This window comes from Leptopilina boulardi, unplaced genomic scaffold (genome assembly GCF_019393585.1).
Source record: "Leptopilina boulardi isolate dan_hultmark-lab unplaced genomic scaffold, ZJU_Lbou_2.1 LbouV2_342, whole genome shotgun sequence".
Lineage (NCBI taxonomy): Eukaryota > Metazoa > Arthropoda > Insecta > Hymenoptera > Figitidae > Leptopilina > Leptopilina boulardi.
The window spans coordinates 2,151,368-2,176,592 of NW_026137910.1; the positions used below are offsets into that span (position 1 = coordinate 2,151,368).

Sequence of the window (25,225 nt, forward strand, 5' to 3'; positions counted from 1 at the left end):
TTTTTAGGGTTTCGTGTCAGAGGGCTGACACCCTTATAAGAAGATTTTGGGGTCAATTTTTCCTTCATATACTGTTTCTAGGCCAACCTGAGTCGAAATTTAAGGCCTAGTTTTCTAAGAGTAAAGTAGGGTTTCAACAGAATTTCTAATTGATAGAATTTTCATTTGTCCGAAATTGCAAATGGCAGAATAAACAATCGACAGAAAGATTTCGGCGCGATTTTTAAAATCAACCAATCACAATTTACTTTTTTTTGTCGAATTTTTCAAATTTCGATCTTTTGGCAAAGTTCCTTTAAAAAAAAAGGAAATTATTTTTTTTTTAAACTTAGTTTTTTTCCTCAAATTTCTCAAATTTCAAAGTTTTAGAAAAGTATGTGGAAAATATGGGAGGAGTATGGAAGGTAAAACTTATTAATTTTTCTCTAAAACAATTTTTTTTCGTTGAATTTGAGAAATTTAATGAAAAAATATTAATTTTTGCATCTTTACTCTTCTTACACTTTTCCCATACTTTCCCCATACTCTGGCCATTTTTGATTGTGCAAACGAAAGTATGGGAATTGATCATAATCCATACTTTCATTTTTATACGCAGGTAGATTTAAAGTTACTATATGGTTAATAATAGTCATTAATGCGAAGCAAATTTTTTTCAGTGTATAGAAAGATTGTTATTTTAAAATCTAAAATTAATTAAATTTAAAGGAATTTAATAATATAGAATAGAAGAATTTATTTTATTTTAGCAGAGGAATTTCCTTGACCAACGCACGGAAATTGTTATTATACTGGCAACATCTTTTTCGAAATTCAAATATAATAACAGTACACCTCAATTTTCTCATAAGCAACAAACACACGTATTTTAGTGGAAATTCCCAAATAAGAGAAATTCCAGTGGAAGCACGCTAGTTAGCTAGTTACATGTAGTCATACATCCTAAACATACATTTCGTAGATCTTTCCATTTTATGCATGTATATATATATATATATATATATATATATATATATATATATATAGATTGCAAAATGTACAAAAGGTAGTAAATGGCATACAAATATATATATATATATATATATATATGAGAAGCAGCTTGAACACTCGACAAATACCGTGACCCGCGTTTCATGAGCATACAGCGCGTGTGGCTGACTTGAAAAGAGATTTCCTATCTCACTTTGTTTTTTGCTTTCTTTTTCACTTGTGCGCCTTTGCTTCTCTCCTCTCTGCTTTCATTTGCCTATATACATATATATATATATATATATATATATATGCGCAATATAGATCCTCTTAGAGAGACTATATAGGGTCGTATGCTTTTACTCTCGTTTCGTTAGCGCGCACCCGTTTCTGAATGAAACAAAAAAGAACCAGTTAAAGAATAAAAAAGAAGAAATAAAACACCAAGATGAGAAAAGAAACAGTCGAGTTGGATATATATTGCTGCGGTTGAAATGAGAGGGACATTTTTTCGAGGGCATATTTCAATACCGATAGTAAAAAAAAAAAAAGATTCTTTTACACCATTATTTTATCACAAATTATTATATAAATAAAATTTTCCTTCTATCAAGAAAAACCTTTGCGAATCATTCAGTGCATTTATCGAAGGAAGGAAATAACTGTAAGTTTTCTGATTGATTGAACAGTGACATATACACGCGACATATCTCTCTCTTGAAAATTGAAGTCTGTCGCGAACAACTTTACAGTTTTCCCAAATGCGGTATATATATATGAAAGTGTGATATACATTTATCTATAAATGTATTATAATCCCCTGTCGTCGTCTTCGTTTTTTTTCATACACTCTTTTTATCTGTCATTGCGAAGATTAAGGTGAAATCGATCAGACATTTTAGAAACTATTTTCTTTAATAAAAAAAAAGAAGACTAACTATCTCTAAAAGAACATCAACTCAAAAAAAAAAAAAAAATAAAGTTGTTGAAAAATGCATTTGGCTCGTGTGACAATGAGTCAACACAGCAAAACTTTACCACAATGTTCTATTATGAACGAGGCAAGTTTCGTGAGTTGTGAATGGTTTGTGTCATTTATCACACGAGGATTAAGAAAGTGTATATATCCAACACTTCAAAACATTCAGAGAAAAAGATTTAAAAAAAAAAAAAGTGCGGTGAGGGAAGAAACTATCAAAACATTGTAAACTTTCCATTTTTGCTGAATCTTCAAAATTCATTCTTTGGAGCTTTTTTTATCATTTATAGGTCCGAGAAAAGAAAACTAATAATATGGAAAAACAATTTTTGCATGTGTTATAAAAACTTTTTTTCCAAAGAAATATATATAGGAGAAATTTGAAAGCGCTGATACAATAGAATTTATCCTTAATGTTCTATCATCTCTCTCTCTCTCTCTTTCTAAAATGCACGAGCTTTCAAAATAATCTCAATTCTACAATGCAGCCTGACATAATGGAAAATTCTTTATAATGCAAAAAAAAGCCGGGGGTGGATTTAAAGCTAGCGATGAAAAAAAATCAGCATGACAATTGAATCGAAGTCATTACACTACTGTAAGAATAAAAGAAGTTGCAATTTCATTTCAATTCGCGCGCAAGACTCTATAACTGTCATTTAACAGCATTCCTTGGGAAATTCGTTCAACGCGCTTTTATCCTCAAATCTTCTATTAACATATTCTTTAGAGAAAAAAAAAAGAAAAAAAAAAACATTTCAAAAATCAGAAACATCCGCGTGATTTGCATGACAACAAGTGCATACAAAAGAGTTTAATTTCAATGCATACGAAGTGTAAATAAAATTATTTTTTCAGGAGCTGATTTTAATTGCACAGAAGAAATTTAAATTAATAGAGAGCGATATTTAAACGAATCCCTGAGGTGAAGAGAAGAAAAAGAAATACTAAAGATGAGAGAAAAAAACGCCATATTCAATGAATGGTTCTTGTCGATCCCTCGATCATCCACAAATTACTTTCGTCATCCCAAACGGCGTATTTCATGAAAATCTCCAAGGACGCTTTTTTTCCTTTCTCTATCTCTCTCTCTTGTTTCTGGTGGTTCATCGAACCAACATATACTACTACTGGTAGAAGCAAAATCAGCCCGTGGTGCGCATTGTAGGCCCGCGGGGGTTGTACGAATCTTTGATAAGGCACGGCTAGCGCAAACGCTGATTGGTCGCCTGAGGCATCGCGTCACCCATTCAAACAATGCGCTTCGTGCTAACAATGCAATCGCGACCGAGATAAAGATATATAGATCTATTCACCTACTTCACGCGCCTATACCGACTCCGATCTATTCTCGAACCACAAACCATCACCTTTTCCCCATCCATCTTCACCCTCTGTTCGAACGCTAACATGTTTCTGTTATATATACCATTCTTCCTATTTCCGCAATACACGCACACATACATTCTTCACATATATATATAAATAAACACACTGCGATGTCGAAGATAATGATAATATCGAAAATTTGTTTTATACAAAGTTGCAGGCATTCTTGAAAGTCGAAAATAAATTTTCTATTGGATTCAGATATCCGCAGACAGCAAACCATCTGGAGTGTTAACAAATAGTTTGTATCCTTCTTTTTTACGTACAATATTATTTACTTCTTCTCTGGTAAGCATTCACCTTTCGATCGTTATGCTTGCGGTTAGCTGGTTAAATTCAGTAGAAACCATGTTTTCATATACAGTCTACTCTCGATAAGACAAAGTCGAAGGGAGACAAAAAAAACTTCGAGTTATTGAATATTGATGATTTTCGGGTCGTACATGCAAAAAATTGAAACTCTTTTTATTTGTTTGGAAATGATTAAATATGTATTTAATATTTTAACGTTAGGTTACAATTTTATTATTTAAAATTAAACTGCACTGTAAAACGAAAGGTATTAATTTAATACCAACTTTAGGTACTAAATTGTTATTTGGTTCTATTTTGATACCTAAAATCGGTACTGTTTTAGTACCTTCTTTTTATACAGTGTGGTTTATAAAAGTATTTCGTCGGAGTTGTCTGTTTTTTTCGATTTTTGCATGACACATTTTCGGTAATTATGCTTGATATTCTTAATTATGCCTTGGTCCATTGGCTGCAATTTTGACGTCGTGTTGGGATGTAGAAAGACAACTTTAATAACTTGTAAATCACGAGAAAGAATTTTTGGATGTGCAGGGCAATTGTCTACAAACAAAAGTACCTGTCGTTTTTCTCGAAGAAACTTCATGTCCAGGCCATGCAGCCAATTCTCATAAATCGAAGAATTCATTCAAGATTTTCGATTAAATTTGTAGGTGACTAGCAACGATTTAACATTTCTCCTTCTGAAACATTTCGGTTGTTTAGATTTTCCAATCACAATTGGCTTTAATTTCTCCTTTCCATCCATATTAGCACCAATTAAAACAGTTATTCGTTGCTTGCTTTTCTTTCCTCCGTGACATGAATCGCCTTTGAAGGTCAAAGTCCTATCTGCGGTGTACATTGAAAAAAAAGACCAAATTCATCGGCATTAAAAATATTTTTGGGGTGATATTTTTTTAATAGGCCGGACAAAACATTTTTTCTATATTCTTCACAGTTCACATCAGACACCGCTGCACTTTCACCTGAGACAATTTTTTCTACGATTTCGTTTCTCTTCTTAAAATTTGTTAACCAACCATCACTAGCTTGAAAAGTCAATCCTAATTTCGTTGCAAATTGCTTAGCTTTTTCTTGAATTATTGTCCCTGATAATTCTAGATGGCAGTCTCTTGCATATTTAACCCACTCGACTATACTCTTTTTCAATTCAGGAAATGAGGAAAGTTTTACTCTTTTTCTATGTGGTGAAACAATTCCTTCTTCAGCTGCATTTATAATAATCAATCAAAAATTTGTTTTTCGATTTAATGTTTAATAGAATTTAAATTAACCAGAATTTATACTTAACAAAAATTCTATATAATCAAATCTAAGTCGAATTTTTAAATGCCATAATTTTCATTAAACCATATCCTTATTTGTCAGAATTTTTATTAACACGAAATGTCATCTAATAGAAATCTTAAAACTCAGAATTTTCATTTATCCTACATTGCAAATTGTCAAATAATCAAACGGCAGAAATATTTCGGCATCATTATTAAAATTGACCAATCAGAAATTTGCTCAAGAAACATGTGATTGGTCAATTTTAAAATTGGAGCCGAAAGTTTTCTACCGTTTGATTATTATTTGATCATTTCCAATGTAGGATAAATGAAAATTCTAAATTTTAAGATAATCTATTAAATGAAATTTCGTGTTATTAAAAATTCGGAAAAATAAAGATTTAGTTTAATAAAAATTCTGGCATTTAAAAATTCGACTCAGCCTAAATTCTGATTAATAAGAATTCTGATAAATAAAAATTTGATTAGATAGAAATTATATGTTAAGTAATAAATTCTAATTAATTTAAATTCTATTAAACATTAATTCAAAAAACATAAATTGGAATAAATTAAAATTCTATCTAAAAAAATTCTATAAAAATGAAAATTCTAACTAATTCACTTTATGGGATAATCATGTACCAAATTGTGCCTAACTTCTACTCTTTTTTGCACAAATTAATTTTTTAAAGAACACAAAATTTTGGGCAAAAAAATTAAAAAAACCTTTTTAAATATAAAAAAGTTGAAATTTCAGTTCAACAATTGGAAAAAATAAAGAATATTGACTAAGGGTCAGTAGAACAACATAGCTATAGAGTAGCAGCGTAAGTAACACTAAGAACTTTTACAGTTAGAAGGTAGTTCACTCCATATAAGTAAAAATAATTATCTAAGCCAACTTTGTGTGGCTTTTAGTTTCTCAGCACTAAGAAAGGCTTTATTACTTCGCTGAACTATATAATATATATAAAAAGGTTCGCGTTATTTGACATCAAATAAATCCTTCCAAGAGAGGGCAGATACAATTTTCGCAGGCAGATTACGCTGTCATTGGAATTGACGGGAGTGCAAGCAGCAGCGTTGGATAATGGCACATCAAAAACCGTACTGCATATTTTTCATAAAAAGGTAAAATTTTCAAAAATATTGCAAAACAAATTGAAAACTTAAAGTAAAAGTTCTCTCTCAACGAAGCATTATTCAAGCCTGATTGCTCATCACTCTCGTGACAGCATTACCTGGCTGATTATTACACACTCTGTAGTCGATTTTTATCCTCTAGTTGAATGACTTTAACCTCTACTTTTACGCTTGTCAGGATAACCAGCGAGTTTCTTGAAAATATCAAATTTATAAAGAAGAAAAAAAAGAAGAAATAAGGGAAATTTTTAATTTCAAAATTTATGGTAAAAGATTAGAGAACAATTGTCATTATCATTATCATCAAAAATAATACAATCATACAAAAAAAAGTTTGGACCTGGGATATAGACCATGTTTATTATACGTATGTGTTTTTAAGAGGCCACGAAAATCAAATCCACACGGAGAAAAAATGCAAAAACGAATAAAGTAACTTTTACTACTTTAAAAGTAAAATTGGAACTGTCCGCAGTTTCTGCGCATATCTGGCAATTTTTACTTCAGAAATAGTAAAATTTACTCCTGAAATAGTAAAAATTATTCCGAAAATAGTATATTTTACTATATTTCTGGAGTAAAAATTGACAGAAATTCGCAGAAACTGCGGACAGTTATACAGTTTTACTTTTAAAGTAGTAAAAATTACTTTATTCGTTTTTCCATTTTTCTCAGTGCGGTGTCTATTTTACCAAATCATGTCAGAATTTTGACATAATCTCAAAAAAATGTCATAACGTGAAAAATAATTCAACGACTCAAATCAAGTTTATTATACGTTTTTGAGGTCGTTGAAACCGAATCTGGTGTTTAATTTACCCCATCAAGTCAGGATTTTAACATAACCTCAAAAAAAAGCTTCACAGAAACACAAAAGCTGAAGAATAACGTTCCTTTTTAAGTTTTTTGACGTTATTTCAAAATCCTAACATGATGGGGGTAAAATGAATTATAAACTGGATTTGAATCTGAATGAAAAAAAATTTTATTTTTTGTATTCCTTTTAAGGTTTTTGGAGGTTATGTCAAAATTATGAAATAATTGGGTAAAATCACGGATAAAATGGACAGCTGATTTGGTTTTAGCAATGCCAAAAATATACAATGTCCTGAAATTTAATTTATTCAAACATTTTTTACTCGAAAACAAATAATATTGCCACCATAAAAATTTTACTGTGACAATATTAGAATAAAAATAAATAAATCTTGAAGACAATATTTTTTCAAATGTTGAAAAAAACCGAAACCATGACCCCGTCTTTCGAAACGGCTCTTATACTAAAGCTACAATTTTAACAATAACCCACTTAATTCAGTACATTTTTAAAAGTGGTGTAAAACAAGAAACATATAGGGGGAAATTTTTGAAGTGTCATCATCAACTCTTGACGTGACACAGTTTTAGTGTATTTACTTAAAAAAAATAAAAATTAAACTACCCAGATTTTTGATTTCAAAAATAGAAAATAATTAAAGAATTATTTTTAAATTTAATTTATATATATATATATTTAAAGAAAACATGGGAATTAAATAATTAATTTATATAGTAATTCTAAAATTGATGCGAAATCTCCAGAAATTTGAATCAGCAGATTTTGGAAAGCTTTAAAATTTAATCAGTTGACATTAGTGTAGTGTATATACTCACGCTTAAAGCGATGAATCTTCTAGTGTTTTGAATTTTTAATGTTTTAGAAATTTATATATACCTATATATATATCATACACCCAAAGCGTTGCTCAAACATCTCCAACATGTCGGAAAGTTTGTAGTTTTTTTTTATTTTCACAACTTTCAAATGTTATTTTTTAAAAAATTTTCATTTTTCTCACACCTTTAGAAAATCACACGAAAAAAAAGTAGAATTTTTACCTCAAAATCGGTATAAAAATTAATTGCAACGAATTTTATCCTAATTGAGGACGCCACCGTCTATGTGAATTAGGATTTGTTAAAATTATCCACAACAAAATTTATCCATTATTTCTTCTGTGTATATGTAAGACACGCACTGATAAAAATTTAATACTTTATTTGATGCAATGAACGCAATTTAATGGACAAAATCAAATGAAATTATAATATTTATTTATAAAAATTACATACGGGTAATCGGGTACGGTTTTAACAAAATCGATTTCTCGGAAATTTTTTTTTTTCTTCGAGAAGAAAGGGTACGGTTTTAATGATTTTTTTTTTGGGTACAGTTGTACACTGAAAAAAGGGTTTGGTATTGTCAACCAAACGTTTGATTGGTATTTAAGCAACCAAATTTTTTTTTGTTGAATCAACAAAATTTTGGTTGTCCCAATCAAACTTTAATTAGGACAACAAAAATCCTTTTTTTTCTAATTTTGGTTGTGTCAAACAAAATTTTGATTGAGACAATTAAAATTTTGTTGATTCAACAAAAAAATTTTGGTTCCTTAAATACCAACTAAACGTTTGGTTGTCAATACCAAACCCTTTTTTCAGTGTAGCAAAATCGATTTCTCGATTTTATCTTAACACAAAATACATATGAAATTTTCTATATAAATTGTAAAATAAATTTTTTATATCATTATTCACACACACTATAGATATCAATTATCTTTGTAATAATTAAATAATTATTAATATTATTATTATTGTGATCAAAAAACGAAAAATTGTTACAACCGTACTCGCTTCATATGTATAGCATAATTGAAAAATATAACAGTAAATCATTTAGGTAAAGTGAAATTAAAAAAAATTAAATTTTTTACCTGTATAAAGTCAATAACTGGCGATTGATTTTTAACGAATGGAATTTGTTGAAATGCAATTATATTAAATGGAAATTGGGTGCTAACGAAAAATTGCATTAGATTATTTTATTAACCCCAATATATATGTCTTTTTGCGAGAGTTTGTTTTTGCCCATGTCTCTCCCCCCCCCCCTCTCTCTCTCTCTCTCTCTCTCTCTCTCTCTCTCTCTCTCTCTCTCTCTCTCTCTCGTTGCTATATTCTCGAATAACAAAAATAACAAGGCTGGTGCCGCGATCAGCAATAAGCGAAATTCCGAGAGAGAGAGAGAGAGAGAGAGAGAGAGAAGGATTTGAATTTTAAATTCATTCCTATTCGATTCCGTGATGCGGAACGGGAAAGTTGACGAAGTGATCGTGGAGAACGAATCCCTCGCGATAAAATTACGTTTTGACACGTTGATATCATCACGGTTTTCTGTGCATGACACCTTGACACTCACCCATCTAAATCACGTCTTCTTTCTACTTGTTCGATTCAATTTCTAGATAATGATGATGCTCAATATTATTCTTTCATTTTCAATATAATAGTCGCGACAATTCTTTCATCTTACAAGAGTGTATCAATCAATCAATTTTTTTTTTTTTTTTTTTAATTGAATTTTATATGTGAGATTTAAAATCAAAAATTTTTTTTTCCATTTTTATTTGAAATCTTTATGAGAAATAAGAGAATACGTACTTTTTTATTTGATAAAAATTATGCAAGTTATGATTTTTTTAAGAGTACTAGTTTGAAACATATATGTTTTTTTCTTTCTTACGTCGGTGAAGTTCACAATGTTTATGATCAACGATTGAGAAGAGAAAATATTTTTCTATGCAAATTATTTATTTATCGAAAAATTTTTTTTGCAACGTTTCTTGATTAATAATTTTTTGAAAAAAAAATTGTAGACAAAAAATTAGTTATTATTTTTTGAGTGAAAAATATTTTTTTTTTCAATCGTTGATCATAAACGTTGCAAACTTCACCAACGTTCTTTGGTATAACAGATAAAAAATAATATTAAATATAGAATTTTTTCTAATGTTCTTGAATATTTGAAATATAAATAGCAAAAAAAAAAATAAAATAACTTAACAACGAAAGGATTTAAAAAATTGAAATTAAGTTTAAAATGTAATTTTTCTCAAAAACCAAAGTAATCGATTTTTGAAATTTTTTTAAATTACAGTTTTTGATAAATTAAGAAATTTATATGCGAAAGTTGAATTTTTTCCCATTGAAATACTGTTTACAATTTTTAAGCTAAATCCAAAAGATTTATTTGATGTATTTCTGAAAATTTTACAAAACCACAAGAATGATAAGAGGAAAAGATTATATTTATAAAATAAATGCTTATAAATCTATTAGTAGTAGAAAAAAATTGTTAATAATATTTTAATATAAAACAAAACGCACCATCTTCGCATAAACGGAAACAAGTTTCTTATTTATCCAGAGATTGAATTTTAAAAATATTTCAAAAATCGATCATTTCGGTTTTAAAAAGTCACGTTTAGGTAAGTTATTTCATTTTGAATTTTTGCCGTCGAATTTTCGAAAAGTTCACGTAAAAATACACAATTTAAAAAAAAAATCTTTTAAAATTGATGCATTTTTAAAGAAGTTATGACTATATATTCAAAAAAAAAAATCATTAAAATTCTTTTGAAATTTTAAAAATTTCATATCTATTCAACAGTTTGATAAAAAAAAAACGTTGCTAAAGTTCATATCAACGTTTATGATCAACGAATGAAACAAAAAATCTATTTTTCAAGCAAAAAATATACTACAATTTTTTGCCTAGATTTTTTTTTTTATTGTTAATTTGAGATTAAAATATAAAAATGTTTTTAGTCAAAAAATTATAATAATCTGCATACAAATTTTGTTTTTCTAAATTTTTAATCATAAACGTTGTAAACTTCACCGATGTGATAAAAAAAAAAAAATTGAAAAAAAAATCATGGAACCCTTTTTTGGTAGAGTACTAAAAAATGAAAAAATTTTAGTAAAATCGAAATCAAAATTTAAAAAATTATAATTTATATTATTAAATATTTTGTGAAAAATATAAAAATTATAGAAAACAAATATAAAACTCACCGTTAATTATTACAGCCAATGTGATAACAATAATGATCCAACTTGTTGAGATGTTTGTCATCTTGATTTTTTTTTTCTGACGATTCCACTTCACTCACATAATAAAAAACTGATCACTATAATCTTCGACCTGCAACAAAGAAAAATTTTGTTAATCAAATGCAAATAAAGTAAAAAAAAAAATTTTTTTTTTCTCAAGTCCATTATTGATTAATAAAATTGCTTACGTCAGAAAAATAAAACGAAAAAGGCGTATAATTTATCGCAATAAGATCAAATACTCAGGGATAATTAATGATCAAACGAAAAATTTATTTTCTATTTTTAATATTTTCATTTTAAGATCTGAGATAAAAGTGAAGTTATTATTAGTTTGAATTTTCACTAATAACATATTCGATTTTCAGAATTTGAAGAAAAAAAATTAAAATGTGATTATTATTTTATTTAGAGCAAAAATACTTTCTCATTTATGATGAGAAACGTGAAAAAATATTACTTCCAAACACGTTGATTATAAAAAAATATTATACTTTTAGAAATAATTTTTCTCATTTTCTATTCTTCAAGTTTTTTCCCCCTATCGGAACAATTTTATTTGCATTTGTCCTAATACATTAAAATTAACTGGAAAAGTTTTATTGGACTCTGCATCTCAACAAAGGATAATAATGTCCCTGGCCATGGTTACTCACATTCTACACATATATAAGAGGGTGGACGCAAAATAGATTATCCGCAACTGGAAATATATATATATATATAGAAAGTTACTTCAAATAAATGTTACTCAATTTAAACTAAACTAACTTTATCAATATGAAAGTGATTCGAAATTTTATTTTTTTAAATCCATTTATTGAAAAAAAATTTAAAATTAAAACTTTTTTTTTTAAATATTTATAAAAAATAAAAAAGAATTTAAAAAATCATCGTTTTTTGCAATACGCGCAGAAACGTCATTCAGGCATTAAATCAGTTTTTCTTGAACCCATATCTAATCACTTCGGACACGATATGCCATTTATTCAAATCATACATGACATTCCGTGTTAAAACGTCCCTGGAGAAAGATGTATAACTCTTTCTCTCTCTCTCTCTCTCTCTGGTTTTTTTTCATGTTCTATTCAGGCAAGTATTTCAACCCCTCTAGGACACACGCATCCCCCGGTCTTAATTTATTTGACATGCTTTCTCCTCTCATTCATAGATGAAATGGTACATTCATAGAATGTGCGAATCCCCTCTCAATCTATGGTGAAAGGAAAACAAACGACCATTTTTTTTTTCCGTCGAAAAAAAAAAAAAGAAAATTTGTACATATACTATTCTGATATTATATAATATACATATAGAAGAAATATGAGATTTCAGATTAGACTTTATGCCTCCTTTATTATATAAATTATATACAGAACCGCATAAATTTATATCAGGACTGTAATTATATTTTAATTTTGATGTTAAAGTAATATCTAGAGTATAAAAGGAAATAAAATTTCAGAATAGATTTATTAAATTAATGTATCGTGTAGACACAATTTGAACCTTGCGGCTTGTATTGTAAATTAAAAACATCTTTTTTTTTAAAAAAAAAAAAAAACCTAATTACTTAGAGTGACATAAGATAAAATAATATTAAATTAATGGATTTTTTAATTTAAATATTGAATAATTAATAAAATAAAAGATTTTTTAGAAAAATTCATTTTTCACCTAAATTCAGCTTTTAAAAAACCCAAAAAAATATTTTTACAACGTCTAAAATTAAAATTAAAAAATGAGCCAAAAGTTTTAAACGTTCAAATGAACGAAATATTTTTTTCAATCTATAAATTATTAAAAATTATGATGTCAATGTAAAATAAAACAGTAAATTTAACAATTTTATTAAATAAAAAAATTCTTTTTTGATATTTAAAACAATATTTTGTAATAAAATTCGTACTTAAAGAAGTTCCAAAAAATATTTCGTTGATTTGAACGTTCAAAACTTTTGGCACATATTAAAAAAACAAAAACAAATCTTGTGCCAAATTCACTTTGAATTCTACTCTTTTGTATACCTAAATTAATTTTTTTAAAAACTCAAAAAATTCCCGGCAAAAAAATTAAAAAACATTTTTACAAAGTTTAAAATTAAAATTTTCAAAAAAAAAAGAAAAAAAAATATATTGTGACAAATATAGTTCAAATTGTGCTCGTTTGTCATTTTTTTAAAACTCAAAAAATTCCGTACAAAAAAATAAAAAAAAACATTTTTACAACGTTTAAAATTAAAATTAAAAAAAACAAAAAATAAGTTGGAATTATACACTTTTGTGCCTAAATTCATTTTTTTAAAAAACTCAAAATTCCGACCTCCCTGAAGTTGGCTTCGACGCTCAGCGCCAAAAATTATCTTTCACAGATGAATCAAAAATTTCAAATTATTTTTTTTTAAAATTTTTCAATCCAAATAATAAACTTGAAAAATACTTCTCAAGACATTGTGTGGACCCAAAACCTTTTTAAAAAATGTTTTTAATATTTTTGATTCTGCGAAAAACAATTTTCGGCGCTTAGCGTCGAAACCAACTTCGGGGAGGTAAATTCTGGACAAAAGAATTTAAAAAATTTTTACAACGTCTAAGCTTAAAATTTTCAAAACAAAAATATTATGCTGAATTTGTGATATTTTGTGCAAAAATTCATTTTTAAAAAAATCAAAATTCCGGGCAATAAAACAAAGAAAATAATTTTAAATACACAAATAATAATTAAGAAACACTTTTTAAAACGAATTTTGCTTTTTTCTATTTAAATTTATTTTTTAAAAAACTCAAAATTTCGGGGGGAAAAAACAGTTTTTAAATGTTTTAAATTTAAAATTTCCCTAAAAAATATTCTGCTGAATTGTGCTTTTTTGTGTGCAAAAATTCATTTTTTAAAAAACTTAAAATTCCGGGCAAAAAAATAAAAACTAAAATTTACAAATAAAACAAATAATTGTGCTACATTTACCACTTGTGCAAAAATTTATTTTCTGAAAAACTTAAAATTCCGCAAAAAAAATTAAAAAACATTATTAAAACATGTAAAATTAAAAAAATTTTAAAAACAAATATTGCACTGAATTGTGAGACAAATTTGTGAAATATAAAATCCATGTAATTAATTTTAATATTTTTCATTTGCAATATAATTTAACTTTTTTTTTATTATGTAATTTTTTATAAAAATGTTTTTTCTACCTGCGAAAAATATATATATATGCAAATAAAAACAAAACAATTTGAAAAATTTGCAGCTGACATAGAAAAACTGAAAATAGATGTGTATATATATATATACACAAGGTGAGATTTATGTTTCAAATGGTCCTAGATGTGTACCTTTCGCTTTGGAAAAATAATCCGAGAATGTTGAATCGCTTTTTTTTTTTTTTTTTTTTTATTTATTTGTACAAAGTGCAGTGTTAATCTTGTCGAACGCAAAGTGCACGAGTCCATGAAAAGAGACATTTCCAATGTAAAAAGAAAGAAGCAAATAGAACATGCTTTTTGATCAGTTTTTCTAGCTACTAACAGCCGATGCATACACAACACGAATGTATTTTACCGTTTGAAATACATCTTTACTCGTAACACTTGAATTTTCGAGAGAAGAATTTTTTTTTTTTTTTTTTTTGACAAGCTTTGGTGAAACCATTTTTATGTTTACTAAAATAAAATAAACTAAACAAGCTTTTTCGTGTTTTTTAATAAAAAATTTACTTTTTTGTTGATAAAATTTTTTAATTGTAACACGTTTGATTTTCACTAAAAAAAATATTTACTGATGGCAGTGGCTAAAACAACATTGTAATTGTTTTTTTTTTTTTTTCGCTTTTAAGTAATAATTTTTTTAAAAATTTGAAAAAATTTGTTTTTGACAAAATATAATATTCTCTCTCTCTCCTGGTTTGAATTGAACTAATTAAGGTAAAATAATTTGATTCACCGGAACAATTAAGCAGATATTTGTTCTTACGACTTAGGGATGACAAAAACACAAGCTTCCAAAGGATCCTCAGAACGATTTATTACCTCCATTTCACCCCAACCATTTGTCCTGTGTCTTCTAAGAGAATTCATCTTAATACCAATTGCTCAAAAAATATCGCACCGTTTATTTCAGTTATACGTACAACACTATAATGTCATATATATATATATTTCTCCCCAACTTTATACTTATTTCAAATATTCGCCCTCAAAAGTTTTGGAATATTTCGAAACTTTAATAAATTCATACAATTTCCTTTATAACATATATATTATAATACAGAAATTTACACCTTCATTATCCTAAAAATTCTCATTTCGAAATTGGCAAAAGAATTCTTTTTTTTCTGTTAATTTAAAAAAAAACAGTGAAATAGAGGCGAAATAATCGACTTTAAATATATGTCCTTTTAAATATCTAATAAAACAAAAAAAAATGTATTTTAAAAACTTTGAAATTTATGTAATATCATAATCTATTCGAAATATGCTCCATTAGTCTGTGCATATCATGATATTTACTATTTAAATTAATAATAATAATAATAATAATAATTGTGTCTCGTCTCTGTGATTAATTAATAAATAATAATTATTGATAATTAGCCTCATTAAAATACGAATATTATTACTATTTCAAGAATATGTACATATATACCTATAAATAAACAATTGCATATTTTATACTAAATAATAATATTATTTTGCTAATCGATAATTTAATTTTTTTTTTTTAATTTAGAATAAAATTTATTTCATCGATAAGTATACAAAAAAAAATAAACAAAAATTATGTAATGTAAATTTTAAATCTTGTCAACAATTGTAAAAATACGAAGCTGAAGTACGCAACGTTTATGATAAACGATTTTAAAAAAAAAAATAATTTTTTAAAATGAAAAATTCTATAATTTTTTGCCTATAATTAAAAATACAAAAAATATTTTTTAGGCAAAAAATTATAGAATTTTTTATTTTAAAAAAATTATTTCTTTAAAAACCGTTTATTATAAACATTGCGAACTTCAGCTTCGTGTAAAAATCGTAATTTAATTAAAAATTTATTTTTCACTTTTAATTATTATAAAATTAGTTAAAAATCAAAAATTCATTTACAAAGTTTGTCAAGTATTTACCATTGTAAATTGTAATTTTACTTAGATTAGTTTTCTTGTTTATCATAATAATTTGAACAATTTCATAAATATTTTTTAAATATTATAAATAATAATTAAACCAATTTTAGGAAATAAAATTTCATAATAATAACAATATTTAACAATAATAATAATAATTATAATATTATATGATTTCACTAGTAATAATAATTTTAGAAAATAAATAAAAAAAATTTAATAATAAAAACAATTGTATCAGGATTATTTATTGATATTATTAATTAATGTTTCAATGAATTCTTTAAATAACGATGCCAAAGTTCATAATACACTTTATACGATTATCAATTAGAAAAGAATTTTTTTTTAATACGAAAAATTATAAAAAAATTTTGTCAGAAAATATATTTTAAATGTCTTAATCAATAATATATGCAAAAAATATCTTTAGAAACGAAATTCATAAAAAATGTTATTCAAACACAAATATTTCTTTAGCAATTACTCAGATTAAAACAATTATAGAGGTTATGTTTTTAGTTTGTATTATTTATTATAGGTTATGTTATAATTAATTTTCTATTATCTAATTTAATTCTAATTAAATTTGTCTATTTTTTCAATTATTATAATTCCTAAAGTAAAAAATCAGTCAAAATTTTCGTTATTTTTAAATATTATTCAGATTTAGAGAGAGAGAGTGAGTGAGTAAACCAAATGCCGTTCGTACCTGTCAATATTATGTCTGAAACTTTACGCTACAACATTCGCTTAAATTTTGTGTTCAATATTTCTCCACATGTGGACATTTTCATAATTATACACAGAGAAGATATTTCCTGAGTTTTGCACGTCAATAATATATATATATGTACTAAAATTCAGAATTTCAACAACAGGAAATGTTCATGGAATTTCTGGTGCTGTCTGAATATACAAAATTCATTGCTTTTTAATGATGTGACACTAGCGCTACAGGGGGGCCAGCGAGAGGTGAATGAAACACTTCTTTATCTCTCACTCTCCATGGGTTTTAGAGACGTTTTTTGTTTAATTTTTTTTTATCCAAATCAATCTAAACGTTATTGTTATCTCAAATTATACACAGAATATTATTTTCAACTGTATTTTGCAACATTGCTATATTAATTTGTAAATTTAATAAACAAAATATAAAACTGCGAAATGGTAAAATATAATTTTGAGGTTAGATTACGTTTTAAAAAAAAAAATAAAATAAAATTATTTCAATGAAATTAAATTTCTTCATAATATAATTTTGAAAACACATAAATAACATAATTAAATTTCTGTATTAACGAAATTATATTTTTTTTAAATCGTGTTATTCTCTATATTTAGTTATTGTATGTTTCGTAAAAAGTTTATAAATACCGACGTGCTGTAAAAGCAATTACAACTAATATTACAAACTGCAATGTCATGTTTCTAAAACTATATGAAAAGTACTTAAAACCACCTCGACACGGACAAAAATTCTAAAATGAAAAAAATTTCCCCGAACCTATATATAAAAACTCAAAAAAAAAAAAAAAAAAAGTAAACGACTACCCAGCTGTCATTTAATTAACACCAAAAAGTATATTAAGGCCATCCGGGAAAAATCCCTAACCTAAAAGTGTTTTCCCGCGCGAGATATTACTCGTAAATAACTTGAAATATCTTGTTCGGATTTGTCGGATTAATTAGATGAGGGCGAGCTGATTAAGAATCATCTCCATTTTTACAAGTAATTTTATAAAAAAGTATTGAAAATCGTGATTATAAAAGTTTGATTTTTGATAAAAGTGGGGACAGTAGGGGAGGCGAGCACACAGACATTGAATCTATGTGTCAGTGGCCCAGAAGGTGGCGCCAATTCTAGCTAGTGGCCGCTGCTGAACTAACTTACCCCAAATTACTCCACTTTAAATCTTTAATAAAATTATTTCCTCAAAATATTATTGCAAAAATGGAGAAGAGCCCCACTCAGTGACCCTTCCTCTATTATTCCTCCAAATGCCAACTCGAAATACTTTATCCTTTAAAGATGAGAAGTAATTTACGAAACCCCTTTTTGCCAATGTTTAAACATTTTTTTCAATAATTATTTATCAAGATTATGCAAAATTCCGAGAAGAGCCCCTGGCAGGGTACCTTCCTCTATTATTTCCAAAAAATTACAACCTAAAATATTCTATTTTTTTCAAATGAGAAGAAATCTACAAAACCATTATTTTCTCCCGGATGGCCTTAATCCAGCTTTGTGGGTTAAAAAAAAGCAATTTTCACGAGAATCCGCAACTCCCTACTTCCTGACTTCCCCACTAATTTTTTGCTACGGATCAGCGTCCGTGTGACAAGTGTGGAGAATCCAGTTCCACGAGATTTTGCAGTTGAGGCGTTTTAAATGCACCAGTTACATCGACCGTGAAAAAAGACCGGGTTCTTTGGCAATGTGCCCGGCTCACTCCCCACCAACCCCCCAAAAAATAAAAATTAAATTTCAAAAAAATATATACGAAATAAAATCTGAAAGAATAATTTCCATGCATATATATATATACAAAACAAACAAAAATATATATAGAAAAAGAAATAACCTTTTTTTCAGGTCGACATTTTCTTCGTGTAATGCGGCGGTGGCAATCACCTCAGAAGCGTTTGCCTTCACGCAACACAACTATTCATCATTCTCTCTCTCTTTCTCTCTCTCTTTCTCTATATATGGATGCAAACAATTTTACAGCCAAGTTTCCTTCAGTCTCATCAAGTGGTTTCTCTCACGTTGACCCGACAAAACTCACAGTAAAAAAAAAATACAAAACAAACTCTAACACATCGATTCGCACTATTTATATATTTATTTAACGGAGATCACCAATCAATAATACACTGTGGATTTCACTTTTATAACTTAATTTCACTTTACTTTTTTTTTTTCTCACTCCGGCACACTTTTTTTGAAGTACAAGAAGAAAAACTTTTTATACTCGTTTTCTATACTTCGTTCAAACGAAACCCGATTACAAAAACCGCACGACGATAAATGAACTTACGAATGAGCTTTTAATTGAAAAACAGTGGAGATCCTTCCGGGAAAGTTATATACTGATTTCATCCAATTCGATGGATTCAATAATTTTAACTTCTCACCATCATCTCGTTTTTATCATATATATATATATATTATATTCTTCAAATCACTTGAGGTTTGAAACCTTTTTTTTTTTTACTCTCGAAATGGGTATCAGCTTCCAATAAAATTACACACCAAATAATCCTTAAATTAATTTTTGGAAATGCTTTTTTATTGACTTGCCGTCATTTTTGGTCTCTATTAATAATCACTTTGCACATGGGGGTGATTTAATAATAATTAAAGAATATTTGAGTTCAGTAATTTTGTTTTCAATACTTTTTTGAAAAATATTGAATTTAATATTCAGAGCACAGTTTATGAGAAATCTCTGTTTTTCTATATGTACACACCTTGCTTGGGGTATAGGTCAGAGCTGCGCCTTTTGAACATTCAAGTTTCCAAATCACATTTGAAACAATAATCACTTATTATATTTTTTTCCCCTATTCCAAAAAATTGTTTTTAGATAAAATCAAAGCAAAAATGGATGATGATAACTGATGATAATTCAGAAAAATCTAATAATCTCTATTAGTGGAAGACTAATACCAGTCGAAGATTTTTTCTTAACATTCTTTCAAAGATTTTTTTTTTTAATCTCATTTGAAGATAAATGTTGATAACGATTCCTCAATTTGTTTTATTTATTTTTTTTTTTTTTCGAGTGTCGTCAGTAAACACTAGCACAAAAATTTGAACAAGGAGTCACCCGTCATCGCGAGACGGGGCTCCAAACTCGTGGAGGGTATTTGGATATATCGCGAGGGTGAAGGGGACGCCACAACGTGACTCGAGAGTTCCGACCGAGTCGCTGCGTGATAGCGAACTGTCGACTTCCCTAAGGTCGCAGCGCCACAACGTCGGTTATTTGAGGAACTATCAACAACACCACCACCCCCATTCGCGATGACTTGATTCACGCACTTAGATATTTCGCTACCCCCCTGCCTGTACACATATACATATATATACGTATAGAATGTAAACGTGAGCGCATATATCGAGTGAGACCCTTCTAATTGCTATAATAGCTGACACAGTGATAGCCTTCGATCACCTTACCCTCTACGTCAACGGGGCGAGTGATGCTTACATCCTAATATTCCTAATTTGGTAAATGTCTAAAGTAAACAAGAAACCCTTCAGAAGCTATTTGGGTGTCAATAAGTATCAATTTCAGAGTAGGTTTAATGAATATTTTCATTCTTCTAAAGTTTCATTAATTTCTTTTTTTTTTATAAAATTCGATCTTTTGATAATTCGAATTTCTAAATATATAGGCGAACGTAGAATAGAAACATAACGGTAATCGTAAACGCAACCGAATGAGTTAGAAAAGGATAGACATAATTGTCCTTTTCTAACTCATTCTTCGTATTGCGATACTGGTTACGTTTCTATTTTGCGTTTATTCGATTTTTGGGCTAACGCACAATAACTTCTCGAAAGTAGTTAAGGCCAACGCAGAATAGAAATGTACCGTAATCGTAAACGCAACGGAATAATGAGTTAGAGAAGGACAAACAATATGTCTATCTTTCTCTTACTCATTCTTCCGGCTGCGATTGCGGTTACGTTTCTATTCTGCTCAGGCCTTTACGTTCCGCCTTTACTAACAAATCGCAATCGTAAACGGAGAAATGAGTTAGAGAAGGATAGATAGATTGTATGTCCTTCTCTAATTCATTCTTCCAGCTGCGTTTGCGATTATGATTCCGGTTACGTTTCTATTCTGCTGAGGCCTTTAGTAAATGAATTAATTGCGTTAGAAAAAGACATAAATATAGGGTAAGGGGTACAGTGACCGACACCCTGGGCATACTTTCAACTTTAAATGACATTTTATCGTAATTTATTAAAGATTTAGTTATAAAATAAATTTTAAATAAAAGATTTGGGTTAAAATTTATAGTACACAAGTTTAAAATTAAAAAACACCTTGATAAGAGTTTATAATATTAATTTAAAAATGTATGGTATGAAAACAGTGAACGACAGCCTTTAATAAAATAAAAAATATTTAAACTTCTATTTAAGTAACATGATATTTATTAGTATTATCATAAATTTTATTATTCAGACTTAATGTACAAAAAAAGTTGCTTTTAAAATATAATTATTTAACAATTTTTTCATATTTATAAAATTTGTAATCAATAAAGCAAATTTTTTGAGGTTAGTTTTCTAGAAAGTATTAAATATTGAGGAAAGTATAAACATATAAAATTTTGTATAAACTGTATAAGTTTTTAAATATTTTATATTAATTAATTTACTAGTGATATTTAATTAAATATTATTATTTTTATAGTTATTATCGTTTTTAATAGCAGGTGTCGTTCACTGTCTGGGTGTCGGTCACTGTACCTTTTACCCTATTTGTTTCCTTCTTTTATCTCATGAACTACGTTCGTAAACTTCTTTCGCGAAGCTATTTTACGTTGTCCTTTTCTGCTTTAACAATTCGATATTGTTTTTAGACTTTATTGAATTCGATCTTTTGAGATTTAGGATGAAATCACATGAAGGTGTAAAAGCGTTATTAAAAAACAAAAACCATAAAATTAACAGAGATAATGATATCTATCCATCTCTATTACCACATGTTTTTTGCCGACGATTTTAGGGTCAACGTACAATAGCATCGCAAACGAGGTTTATGCGTTAGAAAAGGACAGAGATATATTTGCATCATTTTCTAACTTATGTTCTGCGTTGACCTTTAAGGTCTGAGCACAATAGAAACGTAACCGGAATCGTAATCGCAAACACAACCGAAAGAATGAGTTATAGAAAAGAAAAGTTTGTCCTTCTCTAACTCATTATTCCTGTTGCGTTTGCGGTTACGATTTCGGTTAGGTTTCTATTCTACTTTTTGGCCTTTATAAAATGAGACGGCACCTTTGTGCCAAAATAAAGTTGGTTCAGGCCTTAGCAGAATAGATTCTTGAACAAGAACGCAATCGTGAACGGAAACGTAAGAATGAGTGAGAGAAGAATAAAGATATTTGCTATCCTTCTCCTACACATTCTTAAGTTTCCGTTTACGATTGCGTTCCCATTCAAGAATCTATTCTGCTTAGGCCTTTACACAATAAACAAAAACGTATCGTTTTGGAAATGATGCAGAGTTGGTATGACTGATATTATTGTATACTCGTGGACTTTGCCTAGACTTTTTTGTCCTTTTCTAAGACACGTGTTGCCATGACAACATGTGCTTTAGAAAAGGACAAAAAATTGTTGGCATGTCTGGCGACGAATGTATGTGACAAGTTAACCTCAAATTTTCAGTGGTATTGAAACAATAAAAATCTCATTATAAATAAAAAGTGAAATATAATTTATTAAACATACCAAGGTTGGTTTATGGAAAAAAAACCAATTAAAACATTAAAATATAAAGAACAAACTGTCCAATTTTTCTACGGCCTCTATTTACATAAGGTTATAATCGTTATTATGATCTCCCTGAAGTTGGCTTCGACGCTAAGCGCTGAAAATTGTTTTTCGCAGAATCAAAAATATCAAAACATTTTTTAAAAAAGTTTTGGATCCACACAATGCCTTGAGAAGTATTTTTTAAGGCATTATTTTGATTGAAAAATTTAAAAAAAAAAATAATAATTTGAAATTTTTGATTCAGCAAAAAATAATTTTCGTCGCTGAGCGTCGAAGCCAACTTCAGGGAGGTTTATAATGATTATTGTGATTTTACATCTAAATATTTTCCGCAGGTTTTCTCGCAAAATAAAAGTAAGTAATTTTCAAATGAATCGTGAATTATAAAAAATGCACAATTCTGAAAAATCGTTAATGATTTTTACTAAGTATCAATAATTAAAAAAAAAAAGAAAATATGAAATGAAAAATTATATTGAAAAATAACTTTTGTGATATGTATGAAATAAAAATGAAAATGGCAAAATTTTCTTGAGCTCACATGCAACTTTGTCAACTTCGTGCATCAACTTTTTATTGGTTTGTAAAAAGAAACCAAAAAAAAAAAAAAAATTCCTCACTTTGCGGTATATGAGAAAAGTGAACGAATGTATGCATTATGGCTGCTGAAAATGATTTAAGACCACTTATACACTGCCTTTTATAAGTCACGTGATTTTTCGCGGTAAATGCGAGTTTCAGCAAACATGCATCACGAAAGTTAGGGGCGCTGCAAAGATGATATAGAGAACATTGATTAAGAAATTATACTAACTTTCCATTTTTCTTCCTTAAATTGGTTTTTTTCTCCCCAATTTTGCATTGAACAAATAAAAGAATTATTATTTATGATTTATTTTCCTATTTTCAATTTGTAGAATTTAACCTATATATTCAATTTCTAATTATATTAACAAAAAAAAAAGATTATTAAAAAATAATTTCTTGAATTATTACAATATATTTTTCTAAATTAAAATAAACAATTTTTTTGTTATTATTTTTTTAATAACTCTATACTTGTTTCAATATTTTCAATAATTTAGCAAAAAAAATTTCATTTAAAAATTGTGAAAATTCTTCAGCTCTTTTATAATATAATAGATTCGATTTGTTGACTTTTTAATTTAAAGCACGTTAAACTTCAATTATTGATTTTATAAATTGAGATTCAGTTCGTTGAATGTTCAAAAGTATTCTAGTCGCGCACATCAAACGTACATTTCGTTTTTTAGGATACTGTTTTTTTTTTATCTCAAGTTAACTTTTTGATATATTTAAAAAAAATTACCAAGTTTGAATAGTACATGACAAAAATCCGTAAAATTTGGAACATAGTTAAAATAATTCAATTGATTTTGTACTTTTGAAAAAAAAATATTTTTTTTCATTTTTCAATAAAAACGAATAAAATGAATAAAAAAAATGTATTTTTCTATTTTAAATGAAAATTTGAACTAAAACTTTAAAAATATTAAACTTAATTGAATTATTTTTTTAAAAAAGAAAGATATTTCGGGTGGAAATATGGATTTTTATTCTTTTTTGTACTCTAATATTTAAAAAAAAAAAAGAAATTAATGCTTAGTATAAAGAGAAAAATACATATATATGAATTAAATATTGAAGTTATCGATAGATGCAATTAATATTTATTGTGCACATCAGGTGAAACTTGACTATTTTCTCAACGGAAAATATTTTTATGTTCTCTTACACACTAGTTTTGATAAAAGTGAAACGAGATTCGTTATATGCGAATAAACGCGCTCGTTATTTGTTCTCAGTATCGGCTTCACAAAGTTTTTTTTCGATTGCTAAAGAATATAAAAAAGTAGAAGCATTTCCATTGATCTAAAAAAGGTTTCACAGCTAAAAAAAAAACTTTTTCTGTTAAAATAAATTGTTGCAAGCTAAAAAGAAAATAAAAGTATTTGATTTTTTTTTTAAATTTATATGGTTAGTTATTCTTAGTAATATATGTATCAAATTCCACGAAATAGCTCATTTTACTTTAAAGTTATGAATATATTTTTACGAAAATGCATTTTTTTCCATACAAGTTAAGTTCCATACAAGTTTTCAAGTTAAAACTTGAGTGTCCACACTGAAAAAAAATTTATTTGATTTAAAAACTCGATTATTTGAGTATTATCAAATAAATATTTATTTGAACCAAATAATTTTTATTTGAATTAAATAAATTGTATTGGAACCAATAATTTCTGTATTTGAAACAAATTAGTTGATATAAATAAATATTTATTTGATAATAGTCCAGTAATCGATTATTTGAATCAAATAAATTTTTTTTCAGTGCATGAAATAGTTCATTAAGGGCAGGTCAAAGTCGTGAAATTTTTTTACAAACAAACTGCAATATGTAAAAAGTATCAGCACTTTGACATCCCCTTAAGTACTCGAACTGTCTGACCCAACCGCATAATATCTACTGTGAGTTGCGCCTAGAAGACAAAATCTGATCCTCCTACACGCAACTCGAAGTAGATATTACTGTTGGGACAGACACGCCG

General features: G+C 27.6%; 1 protein-coding gene across 6 annotated transcripts in view; it reads right to left on the bottom strand.

Annotated features, from left to right (window-relative positions):
• Nucleotides 1-25,225, bottom strand: part of LOC127286015 (kin of IRRE-like protein 3) — a 567,542-nt gene that overhangs the window by 465,734 nt on the left and 76,583 nt on the right. For 3 of the 6 annotated variants that reach the window (XM_051312291.1, XM_051312290.1, XM_051312285.1), the window contains exons 1-2: nt 18,712-20,076; nt 10,966-11,095 (exon numbers count right to left, since the gene is read on the bottom strand). In XM_051312291.1, the coding sequence (XP_051168248.1) occupies nt 10,966-11,026 (61 nt within the window). In that variant the 5' untranslated portion in view covers nt 11,027-11,095; nt 18,712-20,076. Of the gene's footprint in view, nt 1-10,965; nt 11,096-16,838; nt 16,999-18,711; nt 20,077-25,225 lie in introns of those variants that run through there. The other 3 variants (XM_051312286.1, XM_051312287.1, XM_051312288.1) reach the window with 2 other exon arrangements.